This window comes from Galendromus occidentalis, unplaced genomic scaffold, assembly GCF_000255335.2.
Source record: "Galendromus occidentalis unplaced genomic scaffold, Mocc_1.1 scf7180000077485, whole genome shotgun sequence".
In the NCBI taxonomy this organism is placed as follows: Eukaryota; Metazoa; Arthropoda; class Arachnida; order Mesostigmata; family Phytoseiidae; genus Galendromus; species Galendromus occidentalis.
Window position 1 is genome coordinate 485852 of NW_003805473.1, and position 27292 is coordinate 513143.

Here is a 27292-nt window from a genome sequence, read left to right on the forward strand (position 1 = left end):
AGTTACGGCTCGTGATGTCCCGACCACGCAGGCGAGTGATTGATCTTAGATAATTTTCCTTCCATTTTTGTCCACCGACTTTTCAGAATCAAAACTCCTTCCTATCGAGGGGAGCGCGATACATTGCATTCCTTGAACGAAAGCACATGCGATGGTGTTTCTTTTCCCGTGCGCGTTGAACAAGTAGCTTCCGTCTTGCTTCGATGAAGTCGACAGACTAGGGTGGTCGGTGCCGTGATTAGAAGTGTATTCTGGGATGCTCCTCGATTTCCCGATGGGGAAAAAATCTCGCTGTGATCGCATGCTCGTCACCCGACAGCGCACCACGATCGTTCCGTGCTTCTGGTGGATAGTAACTAGATTTGAACGGTTGCGCTCGAATCGTATTCAAAGTCTTCCTGATTTCCCAATTTCAGAATCTGAGCATCTGCATGAGCGGTACGGAGCGCCATGCGAGCTCTCCTGCCTGTACTACTTCTGCTGGGGCCCTGCAGAAGTCAACTTTCCCATGAGTTGACTAAACTCCAGAGACAGGGCGTTCAGACGCCACACATCCTCTTCATGGTTCCTGAAGCACCCCATCCGGCTGAAGGAGGTCCCGAAGGTTCAGAAGAAGTCGCCTCGTCGGAGGAGAGACGGCCGGAGCAAGATGCGGTCTTCGTTCCCTTCGTCGAGGGTAGCCCTGGCCTGGTGAGGTTCGAGCAGCGGCCCAATCACGAGGAAGCTCATCCTCTGCCAGAACATGGGCCTCCTTTCGTTCAGGAAGCCCCGAACGTCCACGGTCCGGTTATCCACCGGAATCAGTATGCGAGACCCCCGCACAGGGGTATCCATTCTCATCCGGGAGTCCTCGGACAAGCGGTACCGCATCATCCTCACATTGTGCCGCAGCCAGAGCAGCCTCTCGAGCGGCATCCCGGAGCCCATCCGACCGTTTACCAGATACCACCGCAGCACGACGAAGGTGGATCCGGCGGGAGCCCCCACGTTATATTCCAGAGCCCACGGCCCGGCGGACAAAATGGAGTACATCCCCATATAATTCAACAAGGTGTTCAGCCGGTTTTCATACCGGCTGGACCTCCTCAAGATCCTAAAGTGCAACAGCCGCCCCAGGATTTCGTGATCCTCCGAATTTTCAATGATTCTAGTCAACCAGAGCTAATCAACGGAGGTCCATACAGCGTGTCCGAAACTTCCGAGCCCCGCGTCGAAAAGCCTGAGGGAGCTTCGAAGGGGCCCGTGACGAGCGGACGACCAGCTGCACCGGATCGACCTCGCCTAGTCTTACCCATAGCTGAGATTGCCGAGTCCGCTGACATTGTGGGCGGTCTGTCTGAGGACGGGGAGAAAAGCCAGAGCTCAACAGGCGATGGACAATTCTCCATCCCGTCCTCATCTTCGGAGTCGGGCGAGACATTCAGGGCAGGAGGATCTACAAAAGTGAGAACGAAAGAGAACGAAGGATCCACGAAAGAAGTGGACTCTTCGTCTTCCGGAGAGCGACCTTCGACCGGTCTAGAGAAGAAGCCAACAGCCACCACTGAAGCTCCAGCTGTGAGCCCTCCCGCGACGACTGCAGCCCTCCCTGTCAGCACGGGAGAAGAGAAGAGAGAGCCCGTTATAGTGTTCATGTCGAATGGGCCTCTGACCCTGCCGACGAGAGCTCCTGAAGAGATGAGTGGACCTGTCACGCAATCCTCCCCGACGACGCCCCCTCCGACCGTCCCTTCCACGACTTCGGAAAGCTCCGTCTCTCTTTCGACCTCGGAAAGCTCTGTCTCTCCCTCGACCTCGGAGAAATCCGTCTCTCCCACGACCTCAGAGAGCCCCGTCCCTCCCACGACCTCGGACAGCCCCGTCCCTCCCACGACCTCGGAGAGCCCCGTCCCTCCTACGACCTCGGAGAGCCCCGTCCCTCCTACGACTTCAGGGAGCTCCGTCTCTCCAGCGAATCACACGGAAAGTTCGCCAGAGACGACAACATCCACGGCGCCCCCAGCTTCTAACCCTGAATCCGGAAGTCCCTCCGAGCTCGAACCGGTCATCATAGTTTGGTCGGAGCCCTCAACAGATCTGAGCTCGACGACGACGACCACAACAACAACTGATTCTGTTACCCTCCCCTCCATCAAGGAAAAAACGGAAACCACTCCGAGTGTATCGGTAGCCCCGAAAAGAAACAGCGAGGTGACTTCGACTGAACAAGAAACCTTGCATCGAACTCCCTCGACCACTGAAGCGTCTTACCCGACAACCTCGACAACGGCTAAACCCGACGTATCAACGACGACAGCCACGAGCCCAGAAGCGTCATCGCCGTCTACTTCGACGACTCAGGAGGCTCACTCGCGGGCTACTCCAGGTCTGTCGACGCGATCGTCTTCGACCACGACGACTCCGGCGTCGCTGGGAAAGACGCACGACCCGTCAGGACGCAGTACTATCACCGCATCGTCGACGTCCCAGAGCTCTTCGTCGACCGAAGCGACATCTTCGGCTAGCAGTACTCTGAGCGTCGCGAGTACGACGACAACGACTGCCACACAATTGTACGTCAAAGCTTCTACTCCGACGACAGCTGCTCCGATCACCGCGGTACACACAGAGACGGAATCACCTGCTGTGTCTAACACCAGCACGTCAAGTGCAGTAGCGACGAGCTCAACCACGGAAAAAACAAGTCCGTCTCCGTCGACCACGACAACGAGTACAACGACGACCAGCACCACCACCACAGCCGCTCCCACGACAACATCGACGACATCGACGACAACGACGACGACGATTCGAACGATAACGCAGGCTGAGCTCGACAAAATGTCGTCCGAGCCTTTCGACTTCGTCACAGAGCGCGAGCAAGTTCGGATCGAGAGCTTCTCAACAAGTTCAGTGTCTCCGTCACCCGCCTACGTCCCCACGGAGTCCACAGTCGCGGAGACAAACGTCTCCGAGGTGACGGCGAACGAAATCAGCAACGAATCGGCCGATCACCCCGAGACAACGATTCTCACCACGAAAGAAGACGTTCTCCGAACGGACACACCCGCTCTTCCGGGAGTCACTCGCAGGCCGTCCACGCGAACGACTCCATCGCCTTCCCCATCTTCGTTGCCGCCTCCCTCGTCCACCCAGCCACCACGACGGTCTCCATCTCCTCCCTCCACGATCGCTCCGCCGAAATACTACGACCTCCCATCAGAAAAGGAGAAACCCTCGGTTTTCCCGACTCACACGATTCGGACCCGGAACGGTCAAATGAGAGGAAACGTTATAAAAACGTCGGCCGGTGTTCGAGTGAATTCGTTCCTCGGGATCCCTTACGCTCAACCACCTGTCGGCGGGATGCGATTCGAAAGACCTATGGAGTTCCCGCCATGGACCGGGGTGTTCGAGGCGAAAAAACTTCCGAAATCGTGCCCACAACCAACAATGCAATTGAATGGATTCGTTGGGGTGAACGTTTCCGATACGAGTGAGGACTGCCTGTATCTCAATATTTGGAGTCCGTTCTGCGACGGCTCGAAGAAATGTCGCTCGAGACCTGTGATCGTCTATATCCACGGCGGGGGCTTCATCCACGGAGGTACGAACTGGCCCATTTTCGACGGAGCCGAATTGGCAGCTAAAGCCGAAACGGTCGTTGTATCCTTGAATTATCGTCTCGGAGCCCTGGGTTTCCTGTACGTCCCATCGAATGGGGGAAGACCCGAACGAGCCAACATGGGTCTCTACGACCAACACCTTGCTCTGCGATGGGTCAAGTCCAACATCAAAGCTTTCGGTGGCGACCACAACAAGATCACGATCATGGGACAGGATGCGGGATCCGCATCGGTCGGCTACCACATTCTCACGCCGAGGAGCACCGGTCTTTTCAAACGAGCCGTCATGCAATCGGGAAGTCCCTTCAGTTTCGTGCTGCGGAATACGAAAGACCAGGGAGAGACTCTATTCCGTTCCTTGGCGAGCTACACGGATTGCATGAGCGTTCATTTCAACTCGACGCTCCGCTATGACGACGTCTTGCAGTGTATGAAGAAGCAGCCTTTCGAGAACATTATCGCCGCCTCGGATAAATTCAACGGCAAGGGAGCCAATTCCTTCTTCCCCATCATGGGCGAAGAGTTCATTCCCATGAATCCTAAGGATTCCCTCCTCTTGAAACGATTCAGCAATGTAGATCTCCTGCTTTCCACGACCAAGTCGGAGGGTGCTTTCTTCCTACAGCACTTCTTATCGCCCTTCACTAATGTCAACGATCCAGACAAGATAAATCCAGGCGAAATAGTCTTCTACCTCCGGGTTTTCCTCAGGTAGGCGAAGTTTTCCGATCGCGCTACGTATGTCAAGGTTTCCTAGAGGAATTCGATGCGGTAGGTACCGGACATCGATGAGATCAGAGTGGCATACCGTGATACAATAATAATCTCTTCTAGCGCACTGCTTGGCGGAAAACCGACGGCTTCCCTAAACGAGCTGACCCAAAACACCGAGCCAGAAACGCGCGAAGAGAAAATTCAGTTCTTGAAGAACATATCCGCTGTGATCGGGGATTATCCTTACCTGTGTGCCACGACTGAATTCGGAACGGAGTACGCGAATCTTCGACACAACGGTGAGTTCCTCCCCCCAAACTACCTTCGCTGCTACACCCTGAGAAGATTGTCGCCAGCGACGGAATCGAAAAGGACCTCTGACAGAGCCCTACAAAAATTCAATCGCCACGGTTTTCTACTCTTTCAGTGTACCACATGCAATACGACCATCGCCCCTGGTTCTTGCTGCACCCCACATGGTTCCCGTCCACCCACAACGACGACATCATGTTCTGGTTGGGCTCAGTTTATAAACTGAAAGAGAGAACGCGCGCAGATGAACGCGTCGCCGATGAGCTCATAGCGATATTGACAGCTTTCGCAAGCAAAGGGTTAGTGAAGTTCGAGACGGAGGAATCATAGGGATGACTTCGTCGTCCTCGACTTGCCGCGAAAGTCAGCGCAAACCCAGCATTCGTTCAATACGTATAGTTTCCATCGGCACCCAATCAAACGAGTACCCTCTTCTTGCAGGACGCCTCAAACCCGAGGGAAGCTCACTTGGCCTCGGATAAATCAAGGCGGCTATTACATGAGCGTAGGCTCCGAAGTCACCGAACTGCTCCGGAAGCCCTCCGCTAACTGCCGCCTCTGGAGTCGACATTATCCTCAATACTAGACACAGAGGAAACCAGGACCGGACCGATAGAATGAATTTTCATCCGGACAGCCATGTCGTATCCGTCGACACGATGGATGACCATAGACCGCAAGGATGATCTAGACAGGATTCGAGGATGATAGTTCATTTAATTTATTCCGTCGCTCCAAAACAGTGCCAGCAAATAGACGTTGCAATTCTGTACATAAGCAATATTTAAGCCAGTCAAAGACGAACTGTAGGCCTCAATGATATGTATTTATCGGGTCGTACCGTACACATATACTGTCAATAAAGTCAGACGATGAAAGGAGAGATTTCTTCTCAAGGCATGCTTGGCATGGAATTGAGAAGGAATTATCCAAGTCCGACAGCAACATCGGGAGCCCCTGCCTGAATCACTGCGCAGTCTATGCGACGAGCGACCAACGGAAACGCCGACTCCTCAAACGAATAGCCCTCAGATATAGGTGGTCCTAGGAGGCGAATTCCAGGAGGCAAACCAGAGATGGATTTACGATAATCCTTTACATGACCGACGGCGGCATTTAAGACACCATCTCCAAAGCTGATCCCTTCCGCTGATTAGGCGAACTGCAGAATCCGGAGCCCAATGCTGCTCATGATTTACAGGGGGTCTTCGACATCGGAGCCTTAAAGATTCGAGCCGATCAAACTATCTCACATTCGTGCCACCATGCTGAGCGAGGCGAGTATGCAGATTTTTGTGCTAGTGCTGGCGGTGTTCCTCCAAGATTCGTGCGGGGCTGGTACGCAAGATGAAATACATGGCTATCCGATTCATAGCAGCTGTCAACTCTGACTCTCTGAATGCGACTGGGATCTCGACCTTCGGTTTCAGCCAACTATGAAGCCACATGCGGAATCTTCAAGAGACCGACATCAACTTGGAGATCCCGGGTCAGTTCCCTCCGGGAAGAGTCCACCAGCCCGTACATATTGGGGGGTATTACGTCCTCCACCGACGACTTCCCATGGATGGTCAGTTTACGTCGGCTGCGTCCTGGCAATAAAGTTTCCACACATTTCTGTGGAGGCTCCATCGTGTCTGAAAATGCCGTAGTGACGGCCGCGCATTGCGTCGAAGAAGCCTCAGAGTAGGTGCTCCGACGACTTAATCCGACCGCTAACCATTTGACATGTGCGATGGATGTATGCGAGTCCAGATGTACGATGTACATACAAGTTATCACTCGCAGTCAGAATCCCATCGTCGTTCTGTTCTACGATACGCAGAAGAAAATGTTCGTGAGGAAGATAAAGCGTATCGTGATACATCCTCGCTACAACACTCAGACCAACGACTACGATATCGCCATCCTTGAGACCGAGAGCAAATTTGATTTCGGCGGGGCCGAATCCTTCCTTCGACCAATCTGCTTGCCGAAGGAAGACGACCAAATCGAACTTTGGAGGGTCTGTGCTGTCGCCGGCTGGGGTAAATTGAATCAAGAAGACAGGTACGCTTCTCGATCTCTGCTCATGTCCGATGTGCCGATCGTTGACAAGCGTTTGTGTCAGAGGTCGTACTCTTTCCTGAATCCGATCACAAACCGGATGTTCTGCGCCGGAGATTACGAGCACGGCCAGAAAGGGACCTGTCAGGTGAGTCGGATTCGGACTAAGCGGGTGAATTAGCGGGATACGTGCTTGGGAGAACTCCCTGATTGTAATCCCGGAGTTTATGAGATGAAGAATGAAATACTCCTGAATATCGGTGAGGGGGCATCGCTCTGTTTCCTCGCAGGGTGATTCCGGAGGCCCCGTTATGTGTCTCCGTCCGGACCGCCAACGGTACCAGTTGATGGGCGTCACCTCATGGGGCTTCAGCTGTGGAAAAGCGAAATTCCCGAGCGTTTTCACTGACGTCGCAAAACTCACTCAATTTATCAAGGAAACTACCGGGCTGGAATGAGTTTGAGCCACAAATCAGATGATGACAAATTTCCTCGCGTCCCTGATCTCCTCTTCTCTGTAGAATAAAGCAAGTCTCTCACACGGCATCGGGGAGGATCCTTGTTATTAGCGAATCTCCATTTCGCGTAGAATCCAATTTTATTCCCTCGTCTGCAGATCTATTTCATGTCGCCTCCATTAGATTCATTTATCAAGTATAATTCATAGTTTCCTCCTTCAGCGGCTTGACTCCCCAGATCAGTATTGAACGCCCCCCCCCTCTGCGAACAGGGATCACGGGACTCGAGCCATCTAATCCCGCCGGGTCTAAATGTCACTCGAGCGGGAACGGAACTCAGGAATTACGTGGCGAAGATTCCTCCCGCGTCTCCTTCAGCTACCGATACCGACTCGAGCTACAGCTCTCGGTACCGGAATCTGAATCTCCGAAGAGTGTTATCTAATGACGGTGTAGAAGTCTACGGAGGAGGGGGGGTTATGGAAACGTGCGGTCTCTACATAGAGCGGGAATGGTCAGCAGAGGTCGTCTTAGACCACACGGCAGTCTCGAGGCGGCTCTTTGACACAGTACCCGATTCAATTAAGGACACTTTTTAATCACAAAGCGGACATCGGGCTGCCCTAGGAGAGTCGGATTCGATCGTCCATCGTCCGCTTCGATGGCGCTCGTGGCTACTGAAAGCTCGGTTGACTCGCAATGCTTGATCTTCTATTCATTGAGCGCGGAAGCATGCGACCCGGATGGGGGCCATGCCTTGCGCTCGCGGTAAAGTTTCTCTTTAGCCAAGGTATACATTCTATTGGATAAGAAGATTAAATTGTCTTGTCAATGTTGAGACGCGACACCGTTAGCGATTACTCGCTTCACTAACTTTCACCCACGCGCTCGCTCGCTCGCTCGCTCGCTAGCCGGATCGCTACCGTCACACAGGGTCGGTACAGCAGCAAGGCTGCGATGTTGAGAGAAGTGAGCGAATTTCCGACATGATTTCAGTGAGAAACTTCGAAATTTCCGTTCCCCTACCCAAACCGTTCCTGCCTACGAACTCTTTCGCATCAGAGCTCCTATCGAGATGCCGTAGCCGGGAGGGGAAGAAGTGCTTCATCTTGGAAGACGGATCGTCCATCTGCTACGGTGAGCTGGCGAAGCGAGCAGAGTCGATCGCTTCCTTCCTGCAGGATGTAGGAGTTCGGCAGGCAGACATGGTCTGTTTGTTGATCAAGGACAAATCCCTATTCTCAACGACGTTGCTCGGTTGCCTCCTGCATTCCACCTTGGTCATTCTGGCCTCGAATGCAAAACACGCCATATCGATCGTGGAGTCGAGCTCACCGAAGGTGTTTCTCTACGAGAAGATCTATGCTGGCGAGGTCGATGATCTAACGAGCGGCAAATGCCATGACACTCTCTTCTTCAACATGCTCAGATCAGAAGAAATCGAGAAGAAGACGAGCTATTCTTTCCCTCAGTATAGGGGGTCTGTCGTTACACAATCCATTGTTCTATATTCGGGAGGTAGCACGGGGCCTCAACGTGGCGTGGTGCTGCCGGACAAATGGTTGCACTACCTGATGTTCCTCCAAGATCTCGGTGATGTCCATCATTCAGCTCTGTTCGAAGCCTCTGACGATGTTATTCTTCTGGCGGAACCTCCCTGGCGATTCCCGGGTCTCATCGTACTCATATCTGCGTTGAGTTTCGGATGCACTATGGTTCAACAAAGTTTCTTCGACTCCAACAAGTCGTTGCTCCTGATAGAGGAGCACAAAATTAATTGCGTACCTCTAACAGCTTCCTCGATGACTAGTTTAGCGTTCGCTCTAGCCCTGTCAGAGTACGAACTCCCATCTCTCCAGTACATGGTGAATCTCGGCGGAGCGTTGTCGAGCAAAGCAGGTGAAATTCTGATGAAGCGCGTCAGCGGTCTCGGTCACATACGGCAAGTTTACTGTTTGACGGAATGCGCAATCGCCACGCGGAAGCGCGGTCATAAGGATATCCTCAACATCGGAGCACCGCTTCCGGGTAATCGTGTGAAGATTGTCAGAAATGGAGAAAAGTGCTCTCTGAAAGTCCCCGGCGAGATCCACGTTGTTGGTGAATGTATGCTCTCCGGCTACTTAGAAGGGGCCAATTTGCGCTTCGTGACTCACAATGAGGAGTGGTTCCGGACCGGTGACGTCGGGTTCTTCGACGAGAAAGGTGATGAGTGCTCGACATCCTTAACGAGTTCTTCTGATCTTTATGGCGCTCAGACGGGCCCGGGCGTTCGGTGAGCGCCATTTCTGAGCGCATATCGGATGGGCTAGTAATTAATTGAACGAGAGAAATTGAGAAATTGAACATTGCAGGCAACATCCACCTGCTTGGAGGATTGCTCGACATGTTCGTTTGTGCCGGCGAGCAGATCTCGGTTATCGAGCTTGAAGATCTGCTTCTGCATCATCCTGCCGTAGAAAAGGCAGCTGTGATTGGGGTGCCTTCAGCGGAGCTCGGTGAATGCGCGAGAGCCTTCGTTGTCCCTCGATCGAGTCAGTTTCTCGATTGTTATTAGTGATTCGAGAATTAATTTCAATCGGATCAATGCGATGTCGCCGCCATCTCGTCTTGATGTCGATCGATCGGAATGTGAGAGATGATCAACCCGAGCTTGAAACCGACCTCTTTCTCTTACAGGACCTGAAGACGCTCATTCAGAAGCCGAGGGCATCCGGCAGTTCATTCGCTTGCGATCCCCCTTCCATAAGCAGCTTCATGGCGGGGTGGAGTTCCTTCGGAAAATTCCTTCAACAGAGATCGGCTTGCCGATCAGGAGAGTTCTGCGTGTGAGGTATCTGAGCGCTACTAATTAGTAGGGTCCAGAACCAGAGACCTCGATCGCCTAGCCCGACCCAATGCTGTATTCAATCGCGGTGCTCGAGCCGCTGAGAAATCTGACCCCTCTCCTCGAGAACTCGCTGGACGAAGGCTCGACCCGAGCCAACGTCCTGCCCGATCAGTATGACCGAGTGTTTTCGAACATTCAATCGTATCGTTCTATTTCTTTCGGAAGGAAAATTCGCTGAATCAAATCTTTCGGAATATCCGCCGCGCATTATACGTATGCAGAGACTAATATGATGAGAATCGGCGCATGCTTTTCGATGTGTTATCGAATTGTTACAAGATTGTATTATATTATGAAATCGGGGTTGGTGCGCTCAGAGTAGCACGAGAATGCTCATTAGGACAGCAATTATTGTGGGTGAAAGAATCTCTCCGACTTGGGTCAAATCATCCGCTTGGATCTCGGTTCGTGATAGCGATATTGATCCATTCTTTAGAATTGATTCGGTACTGTGCTACGGCCTGAATAAATCGCGGACATACGAGTCTGGTTTCTCAAATCTCAACAAGCTCTTTCGATGAACACAATGATACTCGTAGACATTTTTGGGTCGTTTGATATGGAGGGAATACTCCGCGGCATTCCGTAACTATTCGAAGGTTTCAGAGTAGACTTCCCTCGATTTGTTACCTTCAACCGCAAGACATGGCACGAGGGAGATGGTCGAAATACCATCTACATCTTCTCCCAAAATCGGTCCCTCTTCTAGCGCAAGAAGATCTTCATGCGAATCAGATCTGTGGCGCCTCGAGAAAATCTTGGAATCGTGTCAAAACGGATGGTGGATGCACAGCTTCAATGTCGCGATCGACCAAGGACAATGACGTGCCCTGCACGGAGGCACTCGTCGAAACCCTACCATTCGGTCGAACGTCACCGACGACGCCGACGGCGGAGAATGAAGACTCATTCGGCGCCGGGTCAGAGCTACAGCTGGAAAGCACCTCTTGCAGCTCCCGTGGGACAGTGGGCGGCGATTGGACGATCGGGTGTGAGGCATCTGGTTTCTCTCTCTTTCTCGTCAGCGGAGCTTCTCATAAATGCCGTTTCTGAGCTTGAAACTCCATTCTGATATCATCCGTGGTTCATCTTGGGTCGAGTAGCGGATAACTTCACGATGCATCGAGCTCTCCTCATCGTCGGCTATCTCCTACCCGTGGTATTGTGCCAGCAGGTCGGTTTCACCCTAAGCCGAGGCCACAAAGAGAACACGTATATCCGCTTCGAGTTCGTCGCCACAAATCTCAACGCAGAGCTCGATCCAGAAGTCGGTGCTTTCCGATGCACCGAACCTGGTCTGTACTTCTTCACGTTCACTGCCCTGCCGACTCGGAACGACCTTTTGAAGGTGTCCCTCCGGAAGAACCGTATCCCGGTTACTACCATATTCGGATCCGAAGGCTCGCACTCTTCTGTCACCGGCTCAATGGTGCTATGGTTGAAACCGAACGACATTGTTTATCCGTTCGTAGAGGACGGAAACCTGTACGAGTCCACGGCGAAAACTCGTGCTCTGACAACATTCACCGGCTTCCGGATACCTTTAGGAACGAAGAACAACCCTCTCTCTGAAGTCATGTCTAGAACAAACGAAGGAGGCGAAACCTTCCTCGGGATCGAGGACCCCGAAGACAAGATCGAACAGTTGTTCAAAGCGGTCAAATGAGCCCTCGATGGAAACGCCATGACTGAGACCTGGAATTTCCCATAATTTATCACTGATCCGGAAATAAAAATTCTGTCTGTAAAGAAGCGTTTTTATTAGACCAGATTCCGGAAATCGAGGAAAAAATTTCGCGTGTCGATCATCCCATATCCAGATGCATTTTCGGCATAAACTAATCAGATACATCATCAGAATCATCCGACAGGTGGGATATTTTCGCCGGATGCCATCCACGATTCCCTATGCCGCGGAGCTGGGATCCGGGCGGTCGTCCGATGCCGCCTTAGGCGCCTTAGGTGACCTTGACGAGAGTTCCTCTTCCACCGTCGAGTCGGACCATGTCCCCAGAAGAAAATATTTGCGTCGAGTTCTCGATTCCGACGACGCAGGGGAGACCATATTCGCGGGCGACCACAGCACCTGGAGTTTGCCCGTATTCGTATCAAAGAGCGGAGTGCTCGTCAATACCGGGGAAATAAAATATTTTTCCAAAAAATTTTGGCCAAAATTTGGGTACGAACCGTGCGACACAAGTCCTCCAACTTCGGTGACGACCCCACCGAGAATTGGGAAATATGGGGTCCATCCAGTATCGGTTGCGGTCGTGATGAGGATTTCGTTTTTCTCAATGAGGTGAGCTTCCGTTTCGAAATGCCTGATCACTCTGGCTCGACCCTCAATAACTCCTCGGCAAACCGGGGTTCCTTTGAGTTCCATCGACGTGTCCGAGAATATCATCGATTCCTTTTTCTGAGGGAACCCGTATTGTAATACCGGATATTGCTCGTTGTCCATGCGGCTGTGCAGTCGTCGCCGCCTCACGGCTCTGTACCGGGAAAGTCATGATTCATGATGTGTCACACCGGAATGATTCAGCAAGCGAAATCGTTCACGGAGCTCCTCGTTTGACATTCACCTAGCAACTAAAGATGGATTCCGAGTCTTGATGAGCTGATGGATTTCGTCGAGCTCCAGAAATAGCAGGAGCTCTCTTTCTGGGAGACGTCCCTCTTCCACCATGAGATCCGCAAGAAAATTGAGGGCGATGCGGATCTGGTGTATCGATCTGATCAGGGCCGACTTCGCGATCTCGCGATTGACGACAGCTTGGCGAGCCCGAGGAACCAGGAACCTCAAAAGGAGCCTCTGCGGCAGAGATAGTTCCAAACCTAACTCGTTCAAATCATATTCCGTATCGGCCCGAGCTTTCGGCTCATGAACAACGCGTGCTGCCACTTGCAGACTCTTGATGAGTTTCAAGGGCCGCATTATCCAAGGCTCAGCTGCAACATCGAATTCTTTCACGCAGCGGTGTCCGTGCTTCTGGAGAAACTCTCGAAACCTTCGGAGGTGAGGGAATTATTTGAATAAAAGCCTCAGAGTCTAGCTGTCTCTTCATGGATAGTTTGACGAAGTATCGGAATGTGCTCAGTAGCACCTTTTGCCGTCTGTGCTCTCAGACTCGGAAAGCCATTTAAGGGCCTCTTCCGGCTTCATGGCTATGAATTTTTCCCTGTCCGGACTCTTCGACAGACCTGCTCCCAACCTCTGGAGACTCAGGGGTACGTCTACGCTTTCAATGTCTCCCGCTTGCAGAAGCTGGGCTGTTATCATGAGGATCTTGTCGTCGATCTCTGAGGAGGAGAGAGGAAATATCCTTATAGTAATCGATAGAGTTCCACGCGAAAACTCGGAGGCTCCAAGCCGTGATTTCTGGACTCGATAACACTCCGTGATTTCAGCAGCCTACCTCCGTTATTGGCTTTGGACAGCGTATTCACGACGAATGCATTCGAAATCGACGTTCCTATGAATCCGCGGAAGAGTGTTGTGCAGAACTGCGCGTGAAGATCAACTTTTTCAGCGAAGGCAGACAGCGAACAGACATACTCGAGTCGGAGACAATACAGGAAATCGCGACTTTTCGAGGACAAGCTCTGCCGCGAGCAGATCATAGTTCAGATTCTGTTCTAGTGGAACAATCTCGGCAACTCACGCCGCCCATTTGGAGCACGGACTTGACGATGTAGAGTAGCTGCTGATGAGCCGTCAAATTCTCGTTTTGATAGACTTTGAAGTTCTTGCTGCGCTGTGCGGCCTCTTCGAAAACTCTGGTCGGTAAGAAATACTGAAAATTCGAGTGCAAACTCTTGTCCATTATACTTTAGTTTCTAAATGAGCAGAGCAAAGGAAATACTCATAGCGGTCCCAACCTCGATCAGTCTTAGCATTTGGTTGAATTTGAAGATGCAGCTCCTCGGACGGTTCGTTTTGCGTCTGGCTCCAACTTTTATTGGATCCTCGTCGGAAATGTCTTTGCCGTAGGAGGCGTACATCATGGCCCGCTGAATCGGATTGCTGAAGTCTCTCTGGAAGAACGGAAGTATCGGTGTGTCCAAGAGCCGGACTCAAGATTAGCATCGACCCCAGCAATCTAGGAATGTACGGATTGTGGACGATGTGCCTCATGAGGAATCCTGCTCACTTCGCTCTCCGGTAGGAACATGAATTTCCTAGCCATCGGGACATTCGCACCAGGGTATAGGGATGATTCGAATTCATCGGGCGGTCTCGAGCTCGATAGATATTCACGGGCGAGAACTCCGAAGATTGCGCTCGTCAGCTGAGCGCCGAGGGGGGACAGGGCACCCGGCAATATCTCTCTGAAAGACACCTCGATTTCATTCGCAATTAAACGACTCGATCATCGGCTGGGGCCGATGGGAGAACTCGTTAGGACATTTATACCCGAGTAATCCCCGGTATAACGGTGGACACGTTTCGTGGTGTTGAGTCGTGAAACCCACTCCATGAGAGCTCTGCTGAGTATCTCGTCCTCTGATTTGATGTTGCCGTTGTTGTCATTGATGATTTCGAAGTCGGTTTCCTTTGTGACCGAAGTAACGGGTCGACTTTGCAGAAGGAAGATGCGTTCGTCCACGAAAGCCCACTCAATGTCCCGAGCAGTGGTGGAGCAAGATTCGACTTGATGACCGATCGAAGCCAGCCTTTTGACCATATTATCGGACATGCAAACCTGCCACCGAAGTAACGGTGAGCATTATTTTCGAACCTCTCTCAAAACTATGCAGATTTCTAGCTGTAAGGCTTTGCAAGATCTGCGATAACTTGATTGAACCTTCCCGAATTACTTTTTTCCGGTCGTCCTCCGCAACTTCCCTCTCCACCGTTCCACCGCTTTCGTCCTGCTCAATGAGCAACTTCTTCTTCCCGATGATCACATTTTCCAGCTCAACACGTCCACTAGATGAGCGACGAACTTTGAAAGTGTCCGGCTCCGCAGAAGCCGAAACCACGGACTCTCCGAGTCCGTAGTTTGCGGTGATCGTGATGATTCTGCAGAAATAATGGACTGATGTTAGGAATTTGCGACGGAGGTTCGAAATCCGCAACACATAGGAAGTTATCCGATTTCCGAGGAATCTCACTTGGGGCTAGACGTGACGGGATCGCAGGTGAACATGACTCCCGAAATCGACGAGGAAACCATTTCCTGCACAACTACGGCCATTTTCGACGCCACCATCTGACCGTACTGTCGCTTGTAGTTGACGGCGGTGAAACTAAATTGTGAGGCCCAACATTTAGCTACACTCTTGAGGATCTCGACGAAGTCAGAACCTCGAATCCCGAGGAAAGTCGTCATTTGGCCCGCAGCGGACATTTCTTCGGAATCTTCTCCCACAGCCGAAGATCTGATCGCAAAGCGACGTTCGGTCAAATTTCCGAATACCATCATCTTGGTCTGGAGTTCACGAACGATTTCTGCCGGCATAATAGACTTCTCAATTATCCCTACGCAGGCTTCGCACGCGACCTTGAGCTCTGCGATTTTCGGGTCCCTGCGGAGAGTAGCGCTCAAATCCTGTATGGCGGTCTGAACTTCGCGCATCTTTGAGAACATGTCGTATGCAGCCGTGGTGAGAACTACAGCTGTAGGCACGGTGAACTGCAATGTGATTTTTCGCAAGAAGAGGCCACAGAATTACATTAGAGAAACTCTCAGTATCTGTTTATCACCAGCGAGATCCCTCTCACAGTCACGGAAACCTCATTCTGGGAGTATCGGCGTCCGGAATACTCACGCTGTTGAATTGGCGAGAAATCGAGGTCAGGACTGCCAACGAGGATCCTTTACCGCCTGTGAGATCGGCCCGTTTGCAGTCCTCGTCATCGGTGGACAGGACCAGCTTCGAGACCGTTTTCCCGCCATCGATTGCCGCATGTTCGTACTCAGGCGGGAGTGGCAGGGTCGGTCGCTCGTGCCTGCGATCAATAACTCGTGAACACGACGCACGCTTTTTCAGCAACGACGGTCTCGTGCGATCCGTTTCTCTTACAGGAACGACGAACGTGTTCGCTATCCTCGCTAATGTACTGCACAAATCTTCGGTAAAAATGAGGTACTTCGCGAATTACATGTCAATTTTCAGAGTGATCACCGTTCCTCTCTCTCCGTCCAATGAGGCATCTTCTTTGTGAAGCGTGAACTCATCGCTCACCATCGGATGCTTTGTGAAAATCGACATCGATGGGAGAGTCATCTGGCCTACTTGTACTCTGAAGGTCTCGAATTCTGTTGAGGAACCAGCGTAAGCGCTCCGGTTCGAGAGCTGGATGATGTCATCGTACAGTGAAATATATTGCGATGTTTCTGAGGTGTGGTCGAGGAATAAGGCACCCACTATTCGAGACGGCAATCTGGCTACTGGTTACGTCGGCTGCGGTGATCGCATATGCTTTGGTGCACGGGTCGTACAGAGAACCCAAGTTCAGGATGGTGTTCCCTATGTGGCTGGAAACGACGTGTATTCGGTGGCCTAGACGGAAATGGGCGAATCGATGTATTTCGTTCCGCCGTTGTCTGACTCCGGACTGATTGATCCTCGAGCCCCATAGATGTATTTCCACGGGGTCGTTTTCTTCCACGATGACTTCTAGATCAAGCCGTCTGAAAATTCAATGGTCGATGAGAATGGAAAGATCATTGGGAAGGGATCCTGCCTAGATGTATAAGAAGTGAGCCACCGACCCGTATTGAGAGATGGAGAATTGTTCCTTGTAGATCGCGTCGAGTTGAGATGCCAGTTCAAGAGGACGGAGATGAGACAAAGAGTCCGACATGATGCCCACGGGAGCTTCCAAAGGATGCTCAACGGTGTGTGATCCCGCTGTCCATCTGCATGATAAGGGAAGCGGAAACTCCGTGATCTCCGGGAGCCTGGTTCGAGCGCCGCCCCTCCCTGATCCATGGTCATCGAATCCTCTCAAACAATCAGAAAAAGTCAACCTACATGCCAGAGAACTTGACGTGAAGTTCTTCACCATTCTGATCCTCCATGAGCCCATTGAAGCTCAATTTCCATCTCCGCATGGGCGCCAAGCATTCGAGTTTGAGTCCGCAGCCGTAGTAGCTCAAAGCATCGCTCAGGTCTAATTTGATGCTGTTCTGCAGAACCAAAATGTTGCTGTTGTTCAGCTGCAGGGCGATGAAAACTTCGCACAAGCCCTCGTGCAGTCGGCTCAGGCGTACGATCAGGGAAGACTCCGTGCGGATATGAGTGCCTTGGAAGATGAGCGTGTCCTCACGGATCTACGAACGTCATCATAAAATGTTCAGACCGGTCAGACTTCTCGCTTATGACCAGCGAATCGATAGTGAAAGTGAGATCTCCACCGGAATCCGATTCATCGACTCGGCATTCGTATCGCACTACCTTGAGATGTTCCTTAGTTTTCGGCCGTTCCTGATCCCACTCATGATCGGGATGGAAGAACCCCACGCTCTCTGGACTTAAATCCTTGATAACAGTTTTTGGGTGCGGGAAGCGCACCGCCTTTGTCTTTGTGATGTAAGTCAAATACAGAGTGCAGAAAAAATGCTTGAGATAATACGAAGCACCTGGGGGAACCAAGAAACATCTCTGTGAATGTGGAATCTATAAATCAGAGAGAGTGAGTTGAATCCCATGGGAAATTAATGAGTCTTGATGATGGCTTCGAGCAAGAACCAGTCTTTCGGATCACAAAAGAGCAGGCACCCCTCGAGCTTGAGCCTTTGGTATATATTCATCGCACAGAGACATCCACATCGAGACGTAGTTCTTATTAGGCAAAGAAGAGACATGAGTGAATTAGGCTCTTGGCTCGAGGGCTCTCAGTCAGACCTCTCGCTCCGAGTCGCGGTGGATCACAGCAGTGAACAATTAAATCAAGCTCGCAGCTCCGAGGAGCTCAATGGGGTACATGGAGACCTCGTATAAATTAGCTTACAGCCGAATCACAGGAATGATCGGCGTTGAGCCGATTATTATCGACGTCGACGTTTCTGCCGGTTCTGTTCATTCCTGGAGGTTCGAAGTACCCACCGTTGTCGCAGATGATTTTGAGAGCTCCACAGAGTTCGCCGACGGCCGCTTGGGTCAGCGACACTATGATACCGAGCGATGCAGCCATCGTGGAGCGGCTGATTGTGGTCCGTATCAGAGCAAGACCTCTTGTGGAGTGATCGTGGTTCCCAATGCTCCAAAGTCCCACCTCTCACCGTCGAGTTGCACTCGTCTTTCGGGATCCCTTTCCCTTGTAGATTTCCGTTTTCATCGACATTCGCATACATCGCTCAACACCGCCGAATTGCCCGAGGAAGTCTGAGAGGCCAATCGCCCGGGGGGATTAAAATTCTTCTCGTCATTCTCATTGACGATCGCATCTTGAATGAGTTCCAGATTCCGCGATATGCGTCGAAAAGCCAGCACACCTCTCGCATTCTGCTTTCCTTACGTATCTGACGCGAGCCTACGGATACTGTCTTCTGAAAAGTCTTTATAATCTCTGACCGTGACTCAGCAGGAAAAAATTATGTATGATCTCGCTGTAGGGCCATAGTTTTCGCCGAATTGAAGAAAAAGATTCCAGAGTGACTAACGGATGAGATGTAGCCCGCCACCACGGACTGCGAGGGACGGCGCGAGACCTGTGAGTTGAGGGTCACGACCCAGGAGATAAAGACGGGGGGCACTGTGACCAGCGATCAGTCCGATAGTCTGCTGCGACTGGACTTTCGGCACATGCGAAATCAGTCAAACCCGACTTAAGCCATGAATTGTCGCGTGACGATCTGATGCAAATCGAGGGACGACTGAAATCTAGGGAGGATTCTCCGGGGAGCTGGAAAAAACTCTCTCGCGGTCTCGGCAGCGAAGACATGGTGTGTATGTTCGTCTCTAGGCTGGCCGATGGTTTTATCCAGACGTCGTTCGATTCGTCTCACATGACGACCATTTTCAATTGAGTCTTCTTCTTTCCGGAGAATAACTTATCAGGACAACCTCCTCCTCATAATCTTCTGAGTTGATGCGGTGTGGAACAAGGGTGCCTATCTATGATGTCTATGATCTTCGAGGTGCGATCGGGATGCATTTCTCGGTCGTTCGTGAGAGCCTGCTCAATCAAGCGAAACGACGGAGTCCCAGACCTCAGAGCTATTGCATCCCCGTCGCTATACTCCCAGATTGACCAATTCATAGGTTAGATCGATGGGTGAAGGTTTAGCCGATCTTCTGAGGGTATGCTCGAACTTCCGAAGCTTATGCCGTTTCGCGCCCGGGGGATGAGGAATGGCGCGGCGCGACTCAAACAGATAGTGCCGCGAATACGATTCGGGTTGCCGGTGGCCACGCAAGTCTCGGCTCCGATAGGCGATCCGCGATGGCTCAACAGCATCGCAAAAGGCTCTTCTGGGTTCAGACCAGCCGAGACTCAGATTTCTGCGCTCCTCATTTCCACTGCTCCCTGAAGGGAGTTTTTGCTAATTGTCAGATAATTCTCAAGTCTCTCATCATCCGTATTTTCGACTCATATCGGGGGTTAGGCTCTCGAGGTGCTCCGCCAACGCGTCCGTGATTGTGAGAACGCACTTGACTGTCTATTTGGTGAAAGGCGGTCTTTCCTCGACTTGCGACTCCTAATCCGGATCGGAAATTGAAGAGCCACAACGCATGGAAGGACGGATCTTAATCGACTAATTGTCAGAGGGAAGGTATGTATGTTTCATCCCGCTCCCCAATGATCACAACGGCGGCCAATTACGGACCCAGGAACTCTGTGGATTCGTGTTCCACAGAGACAGGTACAATCAAGGATCGACGCTTGCCGAGCGGAAGGCTCGAATTGGATAATGAGATTATGCTCGGGTCGAAGTCGCTGATCGAACGAGACAAAGCAGCGGAGGTCGCGAACGGAGAGAAGCGATAAAAAGTAAGCCACGAACGAGTCGACTGGAACAGGAGCGAACCCTTCGCTGAGGCTTGGTGCCTCGAATTTCGCAGGGGGAGGAGGAGCATTTTGAGATGACGGCTCGCCCCCCCCCTCGATAAGCATCCCCGATTCTCGGATCTTGGAACTCCTGGGACGCTTGTTCATCGGAGTTCTCGATCCCGTGGCAATTATCAGCAAGTTTTCCAATGGGACCGGAGCAGTCATCAGATTCGGGAGCGACTGCTCTAGGCGCTCAACCCCATCGGGTATGCGGAGGATGGCAAAATCGTCTCTAGGACGCTCTCAGGCCCGGGAGCCTCAGCCGACGTATTCTTGTGGCTTCACAGACTTCCGCCTCCTTCCATTTTCGCCTACGCTCAGGCGAAACAGGTTATTAGCAACGCCCGAGGGCCGCGACCGTAGCGGATGCGACCTACCTGTATTTACCTCCCACTTGACACCTGTCGCTTTGCCGGAACCCGCTCCGGTTGGTCTGAGGGAGTCTTCCGAGAAAACATTCGGCAATGATTTGTTCCACATCATTTTACTCATTGATATAATATGGTGACGCTTTCAAAATAAATTATCAGGCTATACTATTCATGGGGACGCGCCTCTCCCCGCCTCGTTTCTGAGGAGTCAATGACGATGAGGTCATCGATTAGTCGCACGTGTTTACATTTGTTTTCAAGGACAGCCAACGGAACATAATTCTTAAGCTGTCATTCTTAATCTTCTTTGGCTCGCAGCTGAGTGAGAGTACCGATATCGATCCTGTCACTCGGACCATCGTTTTGACCCGTTCGGTCATTCGGACATCGAATACTAGAATCGTTATCAGAACTTATGGCGGCTGAACGGCACTTTCGGTAATAGGAGATGTCGCGGCCAGCGCCGCGACTGATTCATAAGACAAGTCGTCAACTTCTGACACAGAATTATTCTTCGTGCTCTGGCAGGAACAATCAATCGAATGGCGAGAATCGTGGACTCGCCCAGTTTTTTCTACCTGTGCCGCGTTCCTACTACCTCGACAGCGAATCGATCACGAGCAAACTCTTCATCTCTTCTAATAGCTCGGCTTGCTTTTTTATAATCTCTAATAATCTCGAGATGTTCTTTCCGTCTTTGGGAGTTTGACTTCCGTGCTGAGTGACATCCTCTCTGTCGATTCCCAGACTTTGCGCCAGCACTTTGTACCTGTCGGGAAGAGACGGGAAAACGTCAGGGAAATTATCATCGATCACGAGTGGGTTCGTCTATTCCATCTCTTCGTGTGCGAATTCCCCTGGATCCAAATCACCCTCCGGACCGAACGGTGGTCAGAAGCATGAGAATCGATTCGAAGATCGGTCCAGGGATACACGGTGCAGCGATCGACAATAGATTGCGTAGAATGCAAGGATCTCTGATACCAAGTATCAGCTGACACTGACCTGTCACGCTCTTCCTTCGTGTCTTCCAGTTCAGCCTTGAGTTTCGAAATGTCTTCGTTCGCCCATTCGAGTCTATCCTCGAAGGTGTTCAGCTTCTCCTCGAGCTCGAACTCCTTCAATTGGAGTGTGTCCTTGAAATCCTCCATCTCCTTCTTGAGTTTTTCACAATTCGAGCAGGACATTCTGGTGCAAACGAAAACTGATCGCGAACGAAACTTTTTCCGCGGGTCTTGAGCTCCTCGTTGGCTTAGCGGGAAGGACCTCCAAGAGCGGCACCGTGCTGTGTTCTCAAGCGAGGGATCACAGTGAGATTCCTATCTTCGGATATCCGATGACTTTTCGATGAATGTTGTCGTTGACGACGAGTCGGCGGTCACCGCCACCACAAATAATGCGGTCCGTCCGGCCGGCCCAGCATTGGCAGCGAGGCGCACCGTTTACCTAAGGAAGGCCCTCTCCGATACAACGGCCGGGGCTGCTCTTTCCTGGCAGTCGTTCGAATCGTGGCGCCAACAACACGACGAGCCGACGCAGGCTTGCGGGATTTCGGGTCGGCCTTTAGCAGACCGGATGTCTGTCCGGGCAGAGGGGTGGGCAAGCGGGGTAAGGGGAGGGGTAAAGAGGAAGGGAATCGAGTTCGGAGCGCGAGGACCACAACACGGGAGGCCCTCGTTCGAGATAGAACCGCAAGATCCGAACAACCAACTCGATCTGAGGGCTCTGTGTGCGCGGAGTGCCTGCCAGACGAAGGAAGCCAGGAACAAGGCCATTTTAAAAAGTAGTTTCCCGTGTCGTGCTCCATCGAAATCATCAGGCCGACATCGTTGCTTGAGGGGAATCGAAGTTTTTTTAGAAATTCTGCATGGAACCCTCCGTCTGACAAACCAACGTAATCCTGTTGGCGCGGAGACTGCGGCGGATACCCATTGCCTGGCGCCTGAGGTGAGTCCGTCTCCCGATTAGCGTGAACGATGCTCCATGATCGAGTGGATTGAGGCGTACTGACGGAAAAGATACTGGATCCGGCTCCGGACAAGAAATCAATTAAGCAAAGACGCGGAGGGAGAAGCTCTCCTTATTGCGAAACGTACGGAACTCAGGCTAGTACTCATTTGCTGTGGAAAAGAAAACTCGCGTTCTCGGGGGGAAAGACTCCGTGATTCAGATATAGCATCGGTATTGGAACTGCTGCCTGGAGAATCCGGAAAGGAGCGGATTCAGGGAGCCGTCCAAGAGAACGCGGTCTTCACGAGCCTTCGATTGGCTAAGGGGAGATGATGAAATATTTGAGGGGAAATATTCCGTCTCGCGGCCCCAATCGTTCGCTACGCGCTTCACCGGAAACTGCCTGCGCTGAAATACTTCGGATAAAGTGTTCACCCGGGATCTGGACGCTTTCCTTTCTCGTGTTGATCGTTCGGTGCAATTACCACTCGAGCTCATAAAGCGCACTGTGTACAATGCTGCCTCGCTCGTCGATGAGTGGATGGGTTATGATCTCCACTACTCGCGGACCTCTCGCGGCGCGATAACGACCCAGTCCTATCAAGGATAACCTGAGCAGCGATGATGAATTGTCCGCGGCATGGAGCTCCGCCGCGTAGAACTTCATTCCTTACTCGGAGGAGCATGCATCAACTTGAGCTCGATCAGCCCACGGGCGACGGAATGCGTGGGATGAGAGTGAGAGAACGGAGAGGTGGCTGGAATCACTAAACCGAGAATGAGCTGAGCGAGTTTCTGATCGTTCTTCACGAATGATGAAGTGAAGCAGGTACCTATAGCCCCCGCGCGGATGCCATCGGTCAAAGCCTCGACGAATGAAATAATTAGTCTCGGCCCACCAGCCGACCGGCGCCGCCGAACACGCGATTGGACAAAGTTCGCAGAGAATCGATCTTTTCGCTTTTTGCTGATTCGCAAACTTCCGATTAGGACCTCTTGAAAAAATTCCTGAACGGCACATTTCTCTATCGGCGGACGCGTACGCGCGTCGGTGGACGGAGCAATACCGCATCAGCGGGGTAACGGTGACGGGCGGATCGTCGATAAGGCAGATGAAGATCTACGAAATCTCTCCGTCTCCCGCTACTCCTTCCTGGCGTACGGTATATGCGCTTCCGAGAGCCTCTCTAGAGAGCCTCTAAAAAAGTCCCGTGAGATGACGAAAATTTTCCTATCGATTATCTTGGGTGTCTAGAATTATCACGACTCTAGGTTGCTCTGCATTCGGCCTGACCGTGGTTGCCCAATTTATTCGAGAACGATGTCAAGTCCGGAAACGATGGCATTGAGGTGATTCGCAAGGTTCGCCTCACGTGTCCATCGCCAGCGCGATCAGCATCCGAGGCAAGGAGCGCTATCCGATACGAGAGTGCGACAGATCCATTCGTTGAATCTGAACCTTGATTGCGAATCGCGCAATGACATTCATGGGTGTACGAATCGCCCGACAAATCGCGCAGCTTCGGCCCCGGTTCTCGATAGTCATCCTGAGAGATTCTCGGTAGGTTCGGGGGTGACGGTGGATTCAGTCAGCGGAGAAAGTCTGTTTCCCGGAGACTTTAATGCGTCTTGCCCGTCCTTTCCTCCGAGTTTCAGCTCTCGTCGAGTCTGCTCTCGTTATGCGCGACAATCTTTGAATGCCCCGGAGAATAATTGGCTGCACGACGACCAGCGCCAGAGAGGGGGAGTGATAGAACTGCGGGGCGGGGAAAATCCTTACCAGGAACAAGTTCACTCTGATTGGAATCGGAGGGTGAATTGAAGTTCTCGAAAGAGACTCTCGATTGCTGCACTACATGAAGCTGGTCGCCGAGAGAGAACGTTTGATTCGGCCAGCATTCGAACAGCCTTATTCTCCCACGCTCGCTGCTTGCTTGATGGATCTGATAATTGGAATTCTCGATCTCACATGAAAGTTCTGGCAATAAACTGAGGCCAGTTTCCCACGATCACTCAGCTGCAGTGCGCGGAAGACTCCACCATGCCATCCAGGGCCAGATCGGAGCCGTCAAGGAATTGAGCTGCATGCAGATCGTGATATCGTTATTATACATTGATCTGTGGAAAAATCCAACCCCCCAACCGAGAATGGGTCCCTCGTTGCCCACGGATCGACGAGACTGGACTGGGATCTCGGCCGGATCGGAATCTGAAGAACTCTGGATAATAGGATCCTGTCGTGCGTTCTTCATTCACTGATTTGAACTTAATCTCCCCGCATATAAGACGCTCCAAGTGAGCCTCGAAACCGGACAGCTCGTCTCTGTCGATCCAGCTCCATCAAAATGAGAATTCTGCGAAGGAATCGAGATGGGACGATCGAGTTCCGACTTTTTGGGCTCATCGTCAAGCTGAAATGTATCGAATGCAAGGAGCCTAAATCTATTCCTCGGTTACCTGTAGGACAGTCTCTGCTCGGGGCTGTCCTCGTCTCGACAAAATAATTCCAATCTTGGAAACCGTCCCTATTTCCGGCGTTTCAGGCTCCCTCAGTGTTTCGGAATTCCACCCAGATAGCCCCCAACATCAATCCTGAAGTCTCAAAAGCTTGGCCGTGCTTCCTCCCGGGACAGGAGAGCCTCCCAGTAAAACTGTCTTGTCCTCTCCGAGGAGTTCCGCTGCTTGATGGGGAAGCTCTTGTGGAAGCATTCCCGAGATACCATCTGCGTGAGCTCGCTCGAGGGCAGGATTTTCATCGTTGCGATGCTCTCGGGACCGAGATTCTTCAGATCGTATCTAGATTGAGCGATTAGCGCTCGGGTAGTCCGCAACGTCTTGTAGGATCAGGCTCTTCACGACCTGAACGTCAGTTGAAGAATCACACTGACTATGCTTGACACCGGAAGGCAGCTCGCTCAGATTCTCGTGGTGGATTGTCGCAGGCCTCTGCCTCGATGCATCAACCTCGAGCTACACCCGGGAATCGTTTTCATTCGCAATACCTAATCACGACAAGCGGGTCTTAGACTCCGGCTCCGAAAATATTCTTCCGTGGTCGTATGAGAATCAGGTGTCATGGAACACATTTTGGTCCGCTGGGAGGGAACAGCAACCCGATCACGAGTCATGCCGCGTATCCGGAAGGCTCATCCGCGCTCTGGCCGTTCTCGGGATACGGGAGCGTTTTCAGCCGCCGCAGGTTTACTTGGGGCACGCTCGAACATACCTTAGTTGACGAGACGGACCATTGAGAACCTTCGCGCTTCCCGTCATTGTATTGACGAAGTGAGTTGCGAGTCTCGCCGAGAGGAGGATTGCGTGAAACACCTGGCGATGAATAAAACTTACCCCGACCGCGCACCGCTTAATCCCTGATCACGTGAGCGTATTCTTAGGGAAAATTATTCATAGATTTAGACATCCTACCATCGGTGAGGGGATTCTGACTAGTCTCCACACAGCAGACAATAGGAAGTGACCAAGCGTGTTTATTAGTTTGGAGTATTAGCCTCAACCGTTCCGATTTACCGCGACTTGAATGCTGATCGATTTCCTAACCCACTCAGCCGTCGGTCAGGCTGGGCTTGCTTCACTCCGATTGACCGGTGTCGCTGAATCGCTTCGCGAATTAATGGCTTCCGTATCTTGGTTCCTGATGTAATCTGAAATTCGTATTCACGAGGCACGTCTCGATAAGTTTCGCGAGCGTCTCGGAGTATTGTGCTCCGTCCGAAACTAACCCTTCCCCCTGACACGTCTTTTTTTGCGACCGCATCCTCCCGTCGATGCGAGAGCCGCAGCGACAACACAGCGTCCTTGATCAGCACGACGGTGCGGTGCCTCGTCTGGATCCTTCATTCGGATTCCGCTTCTCGCCGTGAGGAGCGGAAGGAAAAAACACTCTCAAAACACTGCTTTCCGCCCCAACTTCTCAGCGTTTGAACTCCTGGAATCCTTTCGGGTATTTGAGTGACTGCTCTTTGTAGTCGGAGGCGGCAGTGCAACGGAATCCAGGGACGACGACAAGATGGTCGAGGATTTTACTGAAATATTCATGAGATAATTGGGAAAAGCGTGAAGGAAAATCTATGAAAAAATTCTCATCCGGGCCGTCTAAGGAGAATAGCATAGAAGACCCTGCCTGAATGAGGCTTCCGTCGTCTTCATGCTTGGAGTCGCTGACTTTCCTCTGACCAATGACTTCATCGACTGCTGTCATGGTCTTTGGGGGAATTACAAGTCGCTCGACCGCTGGCGTCGATTCCATCTCCTCGCGACACCGATCACAATTTACTCTATGATGAGGCTTATGGAATCAGAACGAAACTTGCTCGATCGGTTTCGCACGCCGACGGTGGATATCGAACCTGATCCGAGGTCGAGTAGCTCGTATCCCTGTGTATTCAAGGGGTTTGCGAAGTAAAGATCGATTCCTTCAGGATCCTTCATGTTTCGGAACAGCGACACGAGGGAGCCTCGCACCGGACCGCTCCTAGTCCGTTTTCGAATCGAGCTCTCCTCGGATCATTCTCTCAACGTTTATCCCGTGGGTCGGGTGCTTGCGGTCAGCGTTTGGTCCCCGCTGCTGCCGTCGCCGGTTCTACTATTGCTCCCACTGTCCCTGCTGAGGAGTTCCAGCTGGGATCCCATTGATCTTCTATCGGACGCTCATGAGAGCCGCTTGTCGACGGGGAGGAGCCGGACAACGGAGCAATGATTCGAAGGAGCTCCGCCACCGAACGAACTTATCAGTCAGCGAAGGATAACTGTTTCCGATCTCCCATCCGCTCAAAGATCGGTCGAGGGAGTATTTGCAATGCGTTTGCCGCGGTGCCTCGCCTCCCCCGCAGGAACATCCCTCTTCGAGCCGGACGGCAGTGAGAAATCCTCCTGAGCTGAGTTCTCTTCCTCGGCGCATGCTTTGTTCTGGAGTAGTACCGGTG

General features: G+C 51.9%; 5 protein-coding genes across 5 annotated transcripts; 3 read left to right on the forward strand and 2 right to left on the reverse strand.

The window, feature by feature from the left end:
- The first annotated feature begins 450 nt into the window (after window positions 1-450).
- Window positions 451-5498, forward strand: LOC100899287 (mucin-12). The gene is made up of 4 exons (XM_003745815.2): window positions 451-4316; window positions 4440-4618; window positions 4747-4930; window positions 5073-5498. Exons 1-4 carry the CDS (start codon window positions 451-453, stop codon window positions 5215-5217), a joined length of 4374 nt encoding a protein of 1457 aa, XP_003745863.1. The 3' UTR covers window positions 5218-5498.
- Window positions 5499-5888: 390 nt separating this feature from the next.
- Window positions 5889-7221, forward strand: LOC100899511 (transmembrane protease serine 9). The gene is made up of 4 exons (XM_003745737.1): window positions 5889-5969; window positions 6062-6317; window positions 6420-6825; window positions 6968-7221. The coding sequence occupies exons 1-4, from the start codon at window positions 5897-5899 to the stop codon at window positions 7133-7135; spliced, it is 903 nt and encodes a 300-aa protein (XP_003745785.1). The 5' UTR covers window positions 5889-5896; the 3' UTR covers window positions 7136-7221.
- A 1119-nt stretch (window positions 7222-8340) lies between these two features.
- Window positions 8341-9990, forward strand: LOC100899430 (4-coumarate--CoA ligase 1). Its single transcript, XM_018640455.1, has 3 exons — window positions 8341-9340; window positions 9490-9669; window positions 9815-9990. The coding sequence occupies exons 1-3, from the start codon at window positions 8341-8343 to the stop codon at window positions 9988-9990; spliced, it is 1356 nt and encodes a 451-aa protein (XP_018495971.1).
- A 1780-nt stretch (window positions 9991-11770) lies between these two features.
- On the reverse strand, window positions 11771-18168 carry LOC100899715 (prodigiosin synthesizing transferase PigC). The gene is made up of 18 exons (XM_003745819.2): window positions 18081-18168; window positions 17430-17614; window positions 17007-17305; window positions 16745-16891; window positions 16398-16663; window positions 16132-16288; window positions 15798-15978; window positions 15141-15661; window positions 14844-15048; window positions 14499-14728; window positions 14177-14354; window positions 13905-14060; window positions 13688-13819; window positions 13442-13628; window positions 13130-13325; window positions 12608-13033; window positions 12213-12517; window positions 11771-12111 (listed from the first exon to the last, which is right to left on the reverse strand). Exons 1-18 carry the CDS (start codon window positions 18166-18168, stop codon window positions 11984-11986), a joined length of 3987 nt encoding a protein of 1328 aa, XP_003745867.2. The 3' UTR covers window positions 11771-11983.
- A 2332-nt stretch (window positions 18169-20500) lies between these two features.
- Window positions 20501-21827, reverse strand: LOC100899990 (uncharacterized). Its single transcript, XM_003745820.2, has 2 exons — window positions 21405-21827; window positions 20501-21168 (listed from the first exon to the last, which is right to left on the reverse strand). The coding sequence occupies exons 1-2, from the start codon at window positions 21584-21586 to the stop codon at window positions 20994-20996; spliced, it is 357 nt and encodes a 118-aa protein (XP_003745868.1). The 5' UTR covers window positions 21587-21827; the 3' UTR covers window positions 20501-20993.
- Window positions 21828-27292: the final 5465 nt, after the last annotated feature.